Here is a 12048-nt window from a genome sequence, read left to right on the forward strand (position 1 = left end):
GTTCCAAGCCAGTGGAGGCCATGTCACAACAAATATACAAACATCAAAGGAAATGATCAACAGAATAAAAAGGCAGCCCACAGAGTGGGTGGCAACATCCGCATGCCAGGCATCTGATGAGAGACCTTGTCAAGAGAATGAAAGAAACTCCAACTCGGAGGCCAAAAATTACTTTTAGAGGTGGCTAAGGATTTGAACGCTTCAAGGGAGGAATAAACTCATGAAAGGGCTCAGCAGCATCAGCCACTAGAGAAGGGACAAACCTGTAGCATCAGCTGGAGAGGAAAAGGCAGGTAGACTGCAAGTCTGGGGCCAGCTTGGGTTACCCTAAAACCCTAACTCAAAAATAAAGTGAAGGCTAGAAGTCTGAAACAATGACTTTCACCACAAGGGAGCAATGTCTACACACTAGTCCTGAATTCTATCCCTTAAGTCCATGCCGAGAAGGCAGTGTCCCGGGGGAGAGGCAGCTAGACTTCCCGCCTCTTCTTTGCCTTCTTCCAGAGGCTGGGGTCAACTCCCAGACCACTGAAGGTGCTCCAGTCAGGAGACAGCAGCAGAGAAGGAACAGAAGGCTTGCTGTGGGAAGGTGCTGACAGTGGGACCCTCCAACCAGAGGCCCAGTGCACACAGGACAAAGGTTTAGCTCAAGCAGGAATTAGAATTATCCACAAGCCCAGTAACAGTTTGCTGGACTTGACCTTCCAGTTCGGCCCTACATGCACCGCACACTCCGGTCCTGCCGCTGCACCTCTCACTGAGCACGTCTACTCTTTCCTTACTGTGCATTACTTTACTGTCACCCACTAGTGTGCGCGCACACACGCGCCTGCGCGCGCGCACGCACACGCGCACACACACTCACACTTCAGGAAAGCTCAAGGACAGAATCAGGAGTTAGCCTTCTTAGGTTTGTTCTTGGGATTCCTTCGCACTAGTTTAGTAGTTCTGTATTCTAGAATTTAGTGAGAATATCTACATACTTCTCTACTCAAAGGTGAAGGGTAGCTTACTAGGTAGTCTCTTCTGCATTCCCAGTGAGACTTGCTTTGGGCTCTTAAAAATTGGGTAGGAAATGCAGTATATATATATATATTTTTTTTTTTTTTTTTTTTTTTTTTTTTTTTTGGTTTTTTGAGACAGGGTTTCTCTGTGGTTTTGGAGCCTGTCCTGGAACTAGCTCTTGTAGACCAGGCTGGTCTCGAACTCACAGAGATCCGCCTGCCTCTGCCTCCCAAGTGCTGGGATTAAAGGCGTGCGCCACCACCGCCCGGCCTGCAGTATATTTTTTATAGCTGGAACTTTTCCTTGCCTCCTCTAGATGCTGAAAAGGGGCTTTAAAATTCTAAAAGCATACAAATGTAGCTGGGTGTGGTGATGCACATCATCAATCCCAGCACTGAGGAGGCAGAGGCAGATGGATCTGTGAGTCTGAGGTCACTCTGGTCTACACAGTAAAATTCTGTGTCAAAAAGTCAAAAAACAACCAAACCAAAACCACAATTTAACCAAGTGTACCACTCAGTAATATTAAGTACATTCACTTACTTAATCTGAAGAGTATTTGGCTTATGTATCTATCTATGTACTGTGGGGGTCAGAAAAGAAACTCCCCAGACTTTGTTGACTCCCCATGGGAGCCCTATGGTGGGTGGGAGGAGAGATGGGAGGGATAACTGTGGTTGGAATGTAAAATGAAATTTAAAAGAAAAAGAAACTCCCTTGGAACTGGCGTTACAGTTGTGAGCCATTAGGCAGGTGTCAGGCACTGAAGCCAGGGCCTCTGAAAGAGCAGCCAGTACTCTTAAAGAGCCAAGCCAGCTCTCCAGCCCCACAGTCACTAAAATTTTATTTATATTCCCTGTGTATAAAGTCTTTTACACACAGAGAAACCCCTGCCTTGAAAGACCAAAAAAAAAAAAAAAAGGTTCCAAGTATGTGTACTACATCCACATGGCCAGAACGTGGCGAGAGAGCCCCTGGAACTGAAGGTGCAGTGAGAAGCACCCAGGTGTTGGAACCAAAACAAGGTCCTCTTTGAAAAACGCAGCAAACTCTAAACTGCTGAGTCATCTTTCCAACCCTAATATACATTTTTTTTTTTTTTCTTTTTTTGGTTTTTCGAGACAGGGTTTCCCTGTGGTTTTGGAGCCTGTCCTGGAACTAGCTCTTGTAGACCAGGCTGGTCTCGAACTCACAGAGATCCACCTGACTCTGCCTCCCAAGTGCTGGGATTAAAGGCGTGCGCCACCACCGCCCGGCCCTAATATACATTTTTTAAAACAAATCTTTATAAACAGAAACTGTACCCATTACCTTTAACTCCTGATCGGCCCCTCTCCTAGACTAGCAACCAACATTACTGCACCTATTCCATTTTTTTATTAGCTTTTTTTCCTTTCAATAAAAGGGTCCATTGTGGACTAGTGAGATAGCTTCTATATGTTCGCCTTCTTGTTCACCTGTGATTGAGTTTATTGTAGAGAAAGGTAACAGAGATTGTGGTTGTGTAAGAACAGTCAGACACAGAACTAACGTGGGCTTAGCAGCCCAGCCATGGGTCTGCCCGGTTCTTCCGCATCAAGAAGTTAATCTTTCGAGCCATTTCCATGTTGTAGATCCTCCGGCATGTTTCATAGCTCTCCCGCTGGCGGCGGCGGCAGGGCTTCTCATAGAAACGCCGCTGCTTTATGACCTCAGTAAGCCCATCGGTAGTGAGGATTCTGTACAAAGACAGCAATGAAGTTAGTTACATCTGAGGCTCATCACTGTCCTTTGCCAGTACACAGCCCAACAGAAGTCAACAGACAAGAAAAACTCGTGTGTGAAAAATTACAGTGGGAAGTGGTAACAACATAGTCCCGACGTCTTGCCAGAGGCTACAGTAAGCACATGCGAGATCAATTTAAAAAGTTCTTCCTCTTGGGAGCTTATAGTCCGTCATGCTCTCGAACTTTTGACTAGCACAACACACCTGAGCTACCTGGCAGCTTCCCACGGGAACAGTGGCCCCCTATGCACTGCTTTTTAACCACAGGGCCTTTCAGAAACTACACACAAAGCCGTGTATATGGAAGCAGAAGCAGGCAGATCTCTGTGAGCTGGAGGCCAACTAGGGCTACACAGGAAGGCCTGTCTCAAAAACCAAAACCAAAACATACCACAAATAGGTAAGTCATTCGTAATTAAAAAAGTATTTGCTTTGGCAGGACATATACTATAACTGGAATGATACAGAGAAGATCAGCATGGCCCGGCGCAAGGATGACCCACAAAGTCGTGAGGCGTTCTAGATTAAAACAAAACAACAAAGTAACTCCTATCCATTATGTGAGAAATGCGGCTCCTTCTTCTCTGTATTAAGAATGTGGTGGTGGTGCATCTGTCAGCCCAGGACTTGGGAAGCTCATGCAAGAGGACCTCAAGTTTCATCAGCCTGGTCTACTTAGATCCTGCTTTAAAGTAAAAATCAGTAAATAAATAAAAGGCACATAGCTCAGTAGTTTAGAGCACTTGCTAAACAAGTATGAAATAAACCCAGGCAAAAAAAATTTTTTTTTTGGTTTTTCGAGACAGGGTTTCTCTGTGGCTTTGGAGCCTGTCCTGGAACTAGCTCTGTAGACCAGGCTGGCCTCGAACTCACAGAGATCCGCCTGCCTCTGCCTCCCGAGTGCTGGGATTAAAGGCGTGCGCCACTGTCGCCCGGCTCAGGCAAAAATTTTTTGACACAACTGAAGTCTGAGGGTCGACCTAAATATAGGCCCTCACCGTATTAGTGATACAAAGGGGAGCCCCACTTGCCATTTCCCCGTGTAGCAGGTGCTCCAGTCACATGACTTTGTGTGGACACGAGTGTGAAAGTGCTTGCGGAAGCTAGGGATCAACCCAGTTCTTTCTCAGGTCCATCCACCTTACTTCTGTGGAGTGTGTGTGTCCGAGTCCTAAATGTGCTTTGGAGACAGGATCTCTCATTGGCCTGGCGGGGGCCTAATGATTGGGCCAGATTTACTTAGACAATTGGGGGAGGGGAATGGATCTGGGTGAGGCTTCTTAACCAGGGGAAAGAGAAAATGGAAGCCAAGAAGATGAGGTGCACAGAAGAAAGGAATCATCTCAGTATCCAGGCATTTCTCTTTGCCTTAGTGCTGGAGTCGAAACCAAGAGTATGGTAGAATGGTGGCGCACACCTTAATCCTGCACAGCACTCGGGAGGCAAAGCAAGTGGATCGCTCTGAGTTCAAGGCCAGGCTGACTTATGTAGTGAGCTGAAAAGTAGCCAGGACTACACAGTGAGACCTTGTCTTAAACAACCAAACAAAAAAGAAAAAAATTTAAAAGCACAGATTAGGCAGGGAAGATAGCTGAGTTGACACAGGACCTGAGTTCCATTCCCAGAATCCATGTAAAAAGAATGGGCACGGTGGTAACCACTTATAGGTACCCACTTGTAATCCCCGCACTGAAGGAGGCAGACAGCTCAGCCTACTGAGACAGACCCAATTTCAAACGAGCAACAAGAGGTGAATGGGGCTGGAGGAAGGTCTCCGATCTGTCTTCTAGCCTCCAAACACACCTGCATGAGACTCACGGGAATACACACATACACATGCACGCACGCTATAGAAGCACTTATTCAACTTTTCTAATAGGCAAGGACGTAGGCCAAGCTTTGTAGTAGAACTCAAGAAGTATGGGGCTTGCGATGTAGCTAGGTGGGTAGAATGCCTGCCTAGTGTGAAAGGAGCCCTGGGTTTGATCCCCAGTACCATGTAGCCCAGAGTGGTGTTGCACACCTGAAGGGCAGGTGTTCAAAGATACACACAGCCAGCCTAGGATACATGAGACCTTGTCTCAAAAAACCCTAAAACCAACCACATAAAACAAAAACCCAAAGAATTCAAGTAATAGCAATAGGGCTGTTGGTGTAGTTTAGTGGTAGAGGGCCCCTGGCTCTAGTTCCCAGTTCAGAGGGCGAGGATGTAGCTCCATGGTAGCACTCTGGGGAAGGTGTTACTAGTGCCGTTTCTTTTTGCAAAGGTAGTTCAAGGGCTACCACACCAAGAGCTTAGTGTAAACAGATCAGCTTGGAGTTCTGGTGCCTGGCAACCTTACATGAAAGGGAAACCAGCTGCCAGTTTTAGTAAAATTCAACTGATTATGTAAAGGAGCTGTGCTGCTCACAAGGGGAAGCTGGGGGTGGCGGATTCACATGTCAGTGTAGCCAGCCTACGTCAACTGGCGTGTAGACAGGAGCCCAGAAGCGGGCCCATCAGGAGGAAAAGGGGTCAACCGGGCACGCTTCCAGTGTGCTTGTCTTTCCTGGATTGGGGGCCAGCCAATCACACAAGGCTTCCTAGCAACCCCCACTCTCCATAGCCTCATCTCAGGGCTCTGATGAGCCCATTATATAACAGGCATTTTGCAGCAGTCTCCCAGGCCAGCCACGCTTTTCCTTTGTAAGGCTGGCTCCCTGTGCTCCCAACACAGCCTCTCTCCTCACTGGCGACTACTGTAATCAGATCACAAAATGAGTGACTTATTTTTAAACCACAACCGTCAGAAAGCTGAGGAGAAGACTGGAGTGAGACAGGTGTACAGAACGGTGACCCAAAGGGAAGACAGCAGAGAAGAGCCGAGGAGAGGTAAAGAAGCGTGAAGGTAGCTGAGTCAGGAAACTGCACTGGGCTGGCAGGGAGGACCGGGCCCTCCAGGACTCCACTCGCACGTGTGAGCTCACAAGTTCTTGCCTAGAAAAGTTCACTAAGACCAAAGTATTTGCCCACTTTGCCCCCCAGACTAAAATACAACTTATAAGACATTTCTGTAACATTCCAAGACTTTAAAAAAAAAAGATAGAAACGCAGCTTTCTTCCACTTTGAAAATATATTTTTATACTGAAAGTGCAGCTTTTTTGTTGTTTTTGAGACAGCGTCTTAAATACCTCAGGCTGGCCTCTGAGGTAACACACAGCCAAGGACAACCTTGAACTCCTTACCGTCCTGCCTGGCTCTCTAGTGCTGGCTGGGATTACAAACAAGCACCACCCTAACCAGTCTTCAAACAGTCCCGGCTGGCCGAGAGCTCACTCTGTAGACCAGGCTGGCCTGAAACTCTGCCTCCCGAGTGCTGGGATTAAAGTCCTGTGTCACTTTGCCGGGCACCAGTGCAGCTTTCTGAAGTGACGGTGAACTGCCAATCCGTCCCTGCACTGTTTCCCAAGTCACAGTTTCAAGTTTGTAAGGAAGCCTAAAGAGCTCAAACCGCAGGTTCTGAGTCCAGGGCCTGTATCTATTCTTCTGAACACCTCTAACTCAAGTCTTCCTCCTTCCCTCAACTCTCTCCTTCTCTCCCTCCTTCCTTGGAGCCCAGCTTGGCCTCAGGCTTGCTGTGTCACCAAGGATAACCTGATCCTCCTGTTTCCACTCTGAATGCCAGGGTCACAGACACAGGCCACCATGCGGCATTTTCTACGTTATTGCTAGCCAAATGCCTTCGTACTAAGTAAGCTATATCCCTAGATACTTTATTTCTCTTCTTAGGTAATATAAATTGTCCCCCACCAACTTATAACTTCCTTTGGTTTTTAATAATTGAAGCAAAAAAACAGTATTTCATGTCCTTTTTATTTTATGAGACAGGGTTTGTGCAGCTCTCGCTTAAGATCCTCCTGCCTCCCGCTCTTCAGAGCTGGAACTGAGAGTATAAGTCCCACTCCCAACTGCTCTGTACTTACTTATTTTCTAAAGGAAACAGGTTTTTAGGCTGGGAAAGTGGCTTAAAACTGGCAGCATGCTTTCCTGGCATGTATGGATGGAGCCCCGGGTTCCATTCCCAGAGCTGTAGAGAAGGGAGTTGTGCAGAAGGGGGAGAGCACACAGCTGTAATCCCAGACTTAGGAGACGGTGGCAAGAGGATCAGGAACTTAAGGTTATTCTTGGTTAAATGATAAATTTGGAAGCCAACCTGGGCTACATAAGAGTGCCCCCCAAAAAGAAAGAAAACAGAGTTCTCAGAACAAGATCTGAAATAACACCAGGCCAGATGGTAGAAGGTATCTACACATATATTTTATGTATGAGGGCTTTGCATGTACACCTGCAGGCCAGTGCTCTTAACCACTGAGCCATCTCTCCAGCCCCCACAGCATCTACTTTAAGATTTTTATTTTATTATTTTATGTGTGTAAGGGTTTGCCTTCATTTATGTGTATGCAAGTGGTGTGTGCCCGGCACTGACAGAGGTTGCAAGATGGTGTCAGATCCCTAGGAGCCAGAGTCACAGTTGTGAACCAGTAGATGGGTGCTGAGAATTGAACCTGGGTTCTCTAGGAGAGTACCCAGAACCAGGAAGGATGGCATTTTATCATATTTATTTAGTGTGTGTTATGCACATGCTAGAGGATTAGTGGAGATCAGAAGGTAATTTCCAAGATTCAGTTCTCCCGTTCCATTATCCACATAGTGGGGATCAAATTCAGGTTCAGGTCATCCCAGGAAGGCCTCAAATTTGCAATACAGTAAGGCCAACCTTGAACTTCTGAGCCTTTCTAACTGCTGGAATTCTAAGGGTGTGTCAACACACCCAGTTTAGAGAGTACCGAGGAGGAAACCTGGAGCCGCCAGCGTGCCAGGCAAGCGTCGTGCCAACTCAGTAGTCCCAAGATTATAATCCAGCTCCCGGGGAGTCCACACCTCCTCTGGGGGCACCCGAACACACATGGCATAGGTATACATACACCTGAATAAAAATAAAATAAAATTGGTTTTTGTTTTATTTTTTGAGACACAGCCCTGGTTGTCCTGGAACTCACCACGCTGGTCTTGAACTCAGAGATCAAGTGCTGGGATTAAAGAAAAATCTTAAACAAGCAACCCCCTAGTAATGATTAAATAAGACTGTGACCTGACGCCAATGAAGAGATCATCACCTTCAGGCAGGGGATGATAAGAATTTTATTTCTCATGTTTGCTTTATAATTTGAAAGTAGAAACGAGGAACACACTCCATTACACAGAATGGACAGAGGCAGCAAATGCTGCTGGAAATGAGCAGCAGGTGAAACGGAGCAGGACTTGGTCGCAGGGTACTGCCAGCTACACCAAACTCTCTTCAAAGCCATCTTCATGTTAAAACGAAGACAAGCACGCGGCACCCACCCAGCACTGGAGGCAGAGTGGGTGGGTCTCGGGGAGCTCAAGGCCAGCCTGATCTACTTGGCAGTTCCAGACCAGGCAGAGACACAAAAAAAACCCCAACATTCCATTCACCCCCCCAAAATCAAACTATAACACAACAAAGAAACAGCTGGAAAGATGGCTCACTGGCACTTTTGTCAGTGCTCACAACTTCCTGATCTCTAGCTTCAGGGGGCACTAATGCTTCTGGCCTCCAACAGTGCTGCACTCAAGTGCACATACCCACACACATACACATAATTAAAAATAAATAAAAACTGTAAATAAGGCATGCAGATGAGGGAAGCCTAAAAGAATAGAGCAGTATGGCACCATTAGGTGGCACATGACTTAATCCCAGCATCAGGGAGGCAGAGGCAGGTAGATCTCTGTTTGAGGCTAGCCTGGTCTACAGAGTAAGTTCCAGGACAGTCAGAGATACATAGAGAAACCCTGTCTCAAAAAACCAAAACAACGAAACTATCTATCCAACAGTCTAGTGTTCAAATACATTTCCAGGGAGCCCTTCCTCTCCAGGTATGACTTTTTTTTTTTTTTTAAAAAAGATTGATTTATTTATTATATATAGTGTTGTCTGCATGTACGCCCGCGGGCCAGAAGAGGGCACCAGATCTTGTTATAGATGGTTATGTGCCACCATGTGGTTGCTGGAAGTTGAACTCAGGACTTCTGGAAGAGTAGTCAATGCTCTTAACCTCTGAGTCATCTCTCCAGTCCCAGGAATGACATTTTTTTAGTAAAGGTATGTATATATTTTTGTTTATGTAATCTGTGTGGGTACCTGCAGAAGGCAGAAGAGAGTATCAGATCTCTGACATCAGTTGTGGGTGCTAGGAACTGAACTTGGGCCCTCTCAAAGAACAACAAACACTCTCTGCCATGAGGCCATCTCCCAGCCCCTAGCAAGCACTCTCCGCCATGGAACCATCTCCCCAACCCCTAGCAAGCACTCCCTGCCATGGGGCCATCTCCCCAGCCCCTACCTATGGATTTTCGCTTATGCTGTAACTCTCCCTTGAACCTGTGATGCCTTCTCATCTTGACTGGTTTCTCCAAGAACAAAACCAGAATTCACCTTTTCTAGCCGGGTACATAAGTGGTATGGACAAGTCTCAGGACTTGGAAGATAAAGGCAGGAGGATCAGGAGTCAAGGTTTTCCTTAGCTATACTGCCTATTCTAGGCCAGCCTGAGCTACATGAGATGAACAAAATCACAAAGGAATTTATCTTTCCCAATAGCCATATTCCACAGAAACTGTCTCAGCTAGTTTTCATGCACTCTGCCTCTTCTTGTTCTTCATGTTCCTTCTAGGCTTCTTTTTTTGAGATGGGGAGAGGTCAGCTAAGACAGAGTCTAGTCGATGTAGCCAAAATTCTTCCTGCCTTCATCTCCCAGGGGCTAAGATTACAGATGTGCACAAGCAGGCATAGACTTAGGGGCTCTTTCCAAAACCTCGGAGAGAATTCAGGTTCATCAAGGGATGATGACTGCTTGCTGGAAAAGCTCCACCAAGTTTGATTTGGGGAAGATTTTCATTTTTACAATAAGAAATTGCAGAGCTAACAAGCGTCCAAAGCCTCAACACTGGGCTGGGACCAGCCTGGGAACAGTTTATGAGAGGGTAAGCTGGGAAAAGGATAATCCTACATTTCCACAAGCAAAACTCTGATTCTTTTTTACCTGTTCAGGGTCCTGTATGCACCTTCCACATTCCCCTCCTGAACCATCACAGTCCTGGCAATGAACTTCAGGTGTTTAGCCATGGCCTCGCTTTCAAATCTTCATTCTTCAGGACCTACAGGCTGGACAAGGAGCACGGAAACAGGAAAACAGGAAAATCAGTAAGAAAATGAAGCCCAACAGAGTCACATACTGCCATGCCATAGGCAGTTTTATTAGCTCTAGAGATAGAACCTTCGCAGGTACCCATTGGGGAAACAGGTAGGAGGAATTTTTCTCATCTTAGAAATCTGGTGTCCTATTTTGACGCATAGGCATACATGCAGACAGAATACTGTATACATAATAAATAAATAAATCTTAAAAAAAAAACCCAACAACTAAGTATAAGTAGGTCTGGAGAGATGGCTCAGTGGTTAATAAGACCCAGGTTTGATTCCTAGCACCCACATGGTAGCTCACAACCATCTGTAACTCCAGGCCAGAGGATCAAATGTCCTCTTCTGGCTTCTGTGGTGCACACACATACATTCGAGCAAAACATGCATACGCAAAAAGTATTTTTTTTTTAAAAAAAAGCTTTTTAAAAAAGAAAAAGTACAAGCGAATTGTTATCAATGTCCGTCTTCTCACTGAGCAGCGATACGGCTCAGCAAGTAAAGGCATTTGCAGCCAAGATTGACGATCTGAGTTCGAGCCCTGGACCTATATGGTGGAAGGAAAAGACCAGCTCCTGCAAGTTGTTCTGACTTTCTCACCACCCCCCCCCGCCCCGCAGCACAAACAAATAAGTAAACAAATAAAGGTAATTTTAAAAGCGGGGAGGGGGTGAGGGTGGAGGTGCACACCTTTAATCCCAGCCTTCGGGAGGCAGAGGCAGGCGGATCTCCGTGAGTTAGAGGACAGTCTTGTCTACATAGTATATGCCAGGACTACATAATGACTTTCTCAAAACTTGAAAAACGAGGTTTTCGCTGCACCTTGGAAAGGAGTCTTGGTCCGTGTCTAGTGACCAGGCCGCCACGCGAAATCCTGCCCTCCCGCCACACCCGCTTTGCTCACAGTCCCCGCCGCGAGCTCCTTACCTGTGGCTGTAGCACTTGGACTCCAGGACGCTCCGAAGCGGAAGCGGAAGCTACGGCATCCTCGCGGCGGGAGGAAGCGGCGCCGAAGAACGCAGTCGGTTGCGGAAACCGTGCTTACGACCTGTCCTTGCAAAGGTTCGCGGCTTCTGAGCGCACGCGCAGGACTCGACATCTGGCAAAGTCAAAAACTGCGTCCTCGCTCTCCTGCGGAGCTGCGGTCCTCGGGTCTGCGAGAAGGTCAGCCCGATCCGTAGCTCTAATCCCGCTAAACCTTTACTAGATCTGAGAGGTTTCGTTTTCCTGGATGGGAAAGGGGATGCGTCCTCAGAATGCTTTCTATTTTAAAAGGACAGATCTGCTCTCCCGGTGAAGAACAGATTCACACCCTTCATATGCCTAAAAGTTAAGACAGAGAAATTACGTACCGTGAGCTTCCAATTTCATCACCTACGTAAGCCACTTCACTAAATCAAGTGAAATCACGAAAGAAAGAAATGTGAAACGCCTGGAGGATTTAAAATCAAACTGTTTTGTTTGTTTGTTTTTTGTTTGCTTGTTTGTTTTTAAATGCCAATGTTGTCATTTGTTGCCTAATAAGACCTGGTAAAAATATCTCATTTCTTTCACACTGTCTTGACAACCTTGTGTGTATGCTCTCCCCACATATTCAGGTACGCTTATTTACATGAGTTCAGAAGTAATGAGTGCAGAAAAACTTCCCTGCAACACACACAGATGCATTCTCACCAGTGATTTGTTTAAAAGATTTGTTTTTATTTTATGTGTATATATGTGTACCTGAGTGTATGTACATGCACCATGTGCCTTAGGAACCTGAAAGATAGGAGCGGTGTTGGATCTCTGGAGCTGGAGTTGTGAGCTGCCATGCGGATGTTGGGAACTGAATTCAGGTCCGCTGCAGGAGAAATAAATTCTCTTAACCCCTGGGCCGTCTATTCAGAGCGTCATCAGTTAGCAGATACTCGCACCAATCTTCAGCCCAGTCCAGGGTACCAAAGCGAAGCTAGACTGGGATACTCTTGAGCTGGTCCACAAACTTCTACTGAAATATCTAGCCTCTGCCA

At 46.5% G+C, this 12048-nt stretch overlaps 1 protein-coding gene and 1 non-coding gene across 3 annotated transcripts; one reads left to right on the forward strand and one right to left on the reverse strand.

The window, feature by feature from the left end:
* Window positions 1-2367: 2367 nt before the first annotated feature.
* Window positions 2368-11114, reverse strand: LOC121438045 (28S ribosomal protein S21, mitochondrial). Of its 2 annotated transcripts, none has more exons than XM_041638243.1 (3): window positions 10964-11114; window positions 9879-10000; window positions 2368-2723 (listed from the first exon to the last, which is right to left on the reverse strand). In XM_041638243.1, the coding sequence occupies exons 2-3, from the start codon at window positions 9959-9961 to the stop codon at window positions 2543-2545; spliced, it is 264 nt and encodes an 87-aa protein (XP_041494177.1). In that variant the 5' UTR covers window positions 9962-10000; window positions 10964-11114; the 3' UTR covers window positions 2368-2542. The 2 variants fall into 2 exon arrangements, with proteins under 2 accessions (XP_041494177.1, XP_041494178.1); XM_041638244.1 differs by lacking the exon at window positions 10964-11114 and adding an exon at window positions 10859-10949.
* On the forward strand, window positions 3194-3299 carry LOC121438123. Its single transcript, XR_005973065.1, has one exon. It is a non-coding gene; the product is annotated as a U6 spliceosomal RNA (small nuclear RNA).
* Window positions 11115-12048: the final 934 nt, after the last annotated feature.

This window comes from Microtus oregoni, unplaced genomic scaffold (assembly GCF_018167655.1).
Source record: "Microtus oregoni isolate MIOR12 unplaced genomic scaffold, Mior012 000054F_ref0000373, whole genome shotgun sequence".
Lineage (NCBI taxonomy): Eukaryota > Metazoa > Chordata > Mammalia > Rodentia > Cricetidae > Microtus > Microtus oregoni.

What these genes read in the sequence shown, in the direction of transcription:
- LOC121438045 (XM_041638243.1), bottom strand. Translation starts at nt 9,961, where the DNA reads ATGGCTAAACACCTGAAGTTCATTGCCAGGACTGTGATGGTTCAGGAG. An exon ending in GCATACAGGACCCTGAACAG is followed by an intron (nt 2,724 to 9,878) that starts GTAAAAAAGAAT and finishes GTCTTTGTACAG; the next exon opens with AATCCTCACTACCGATGGGC.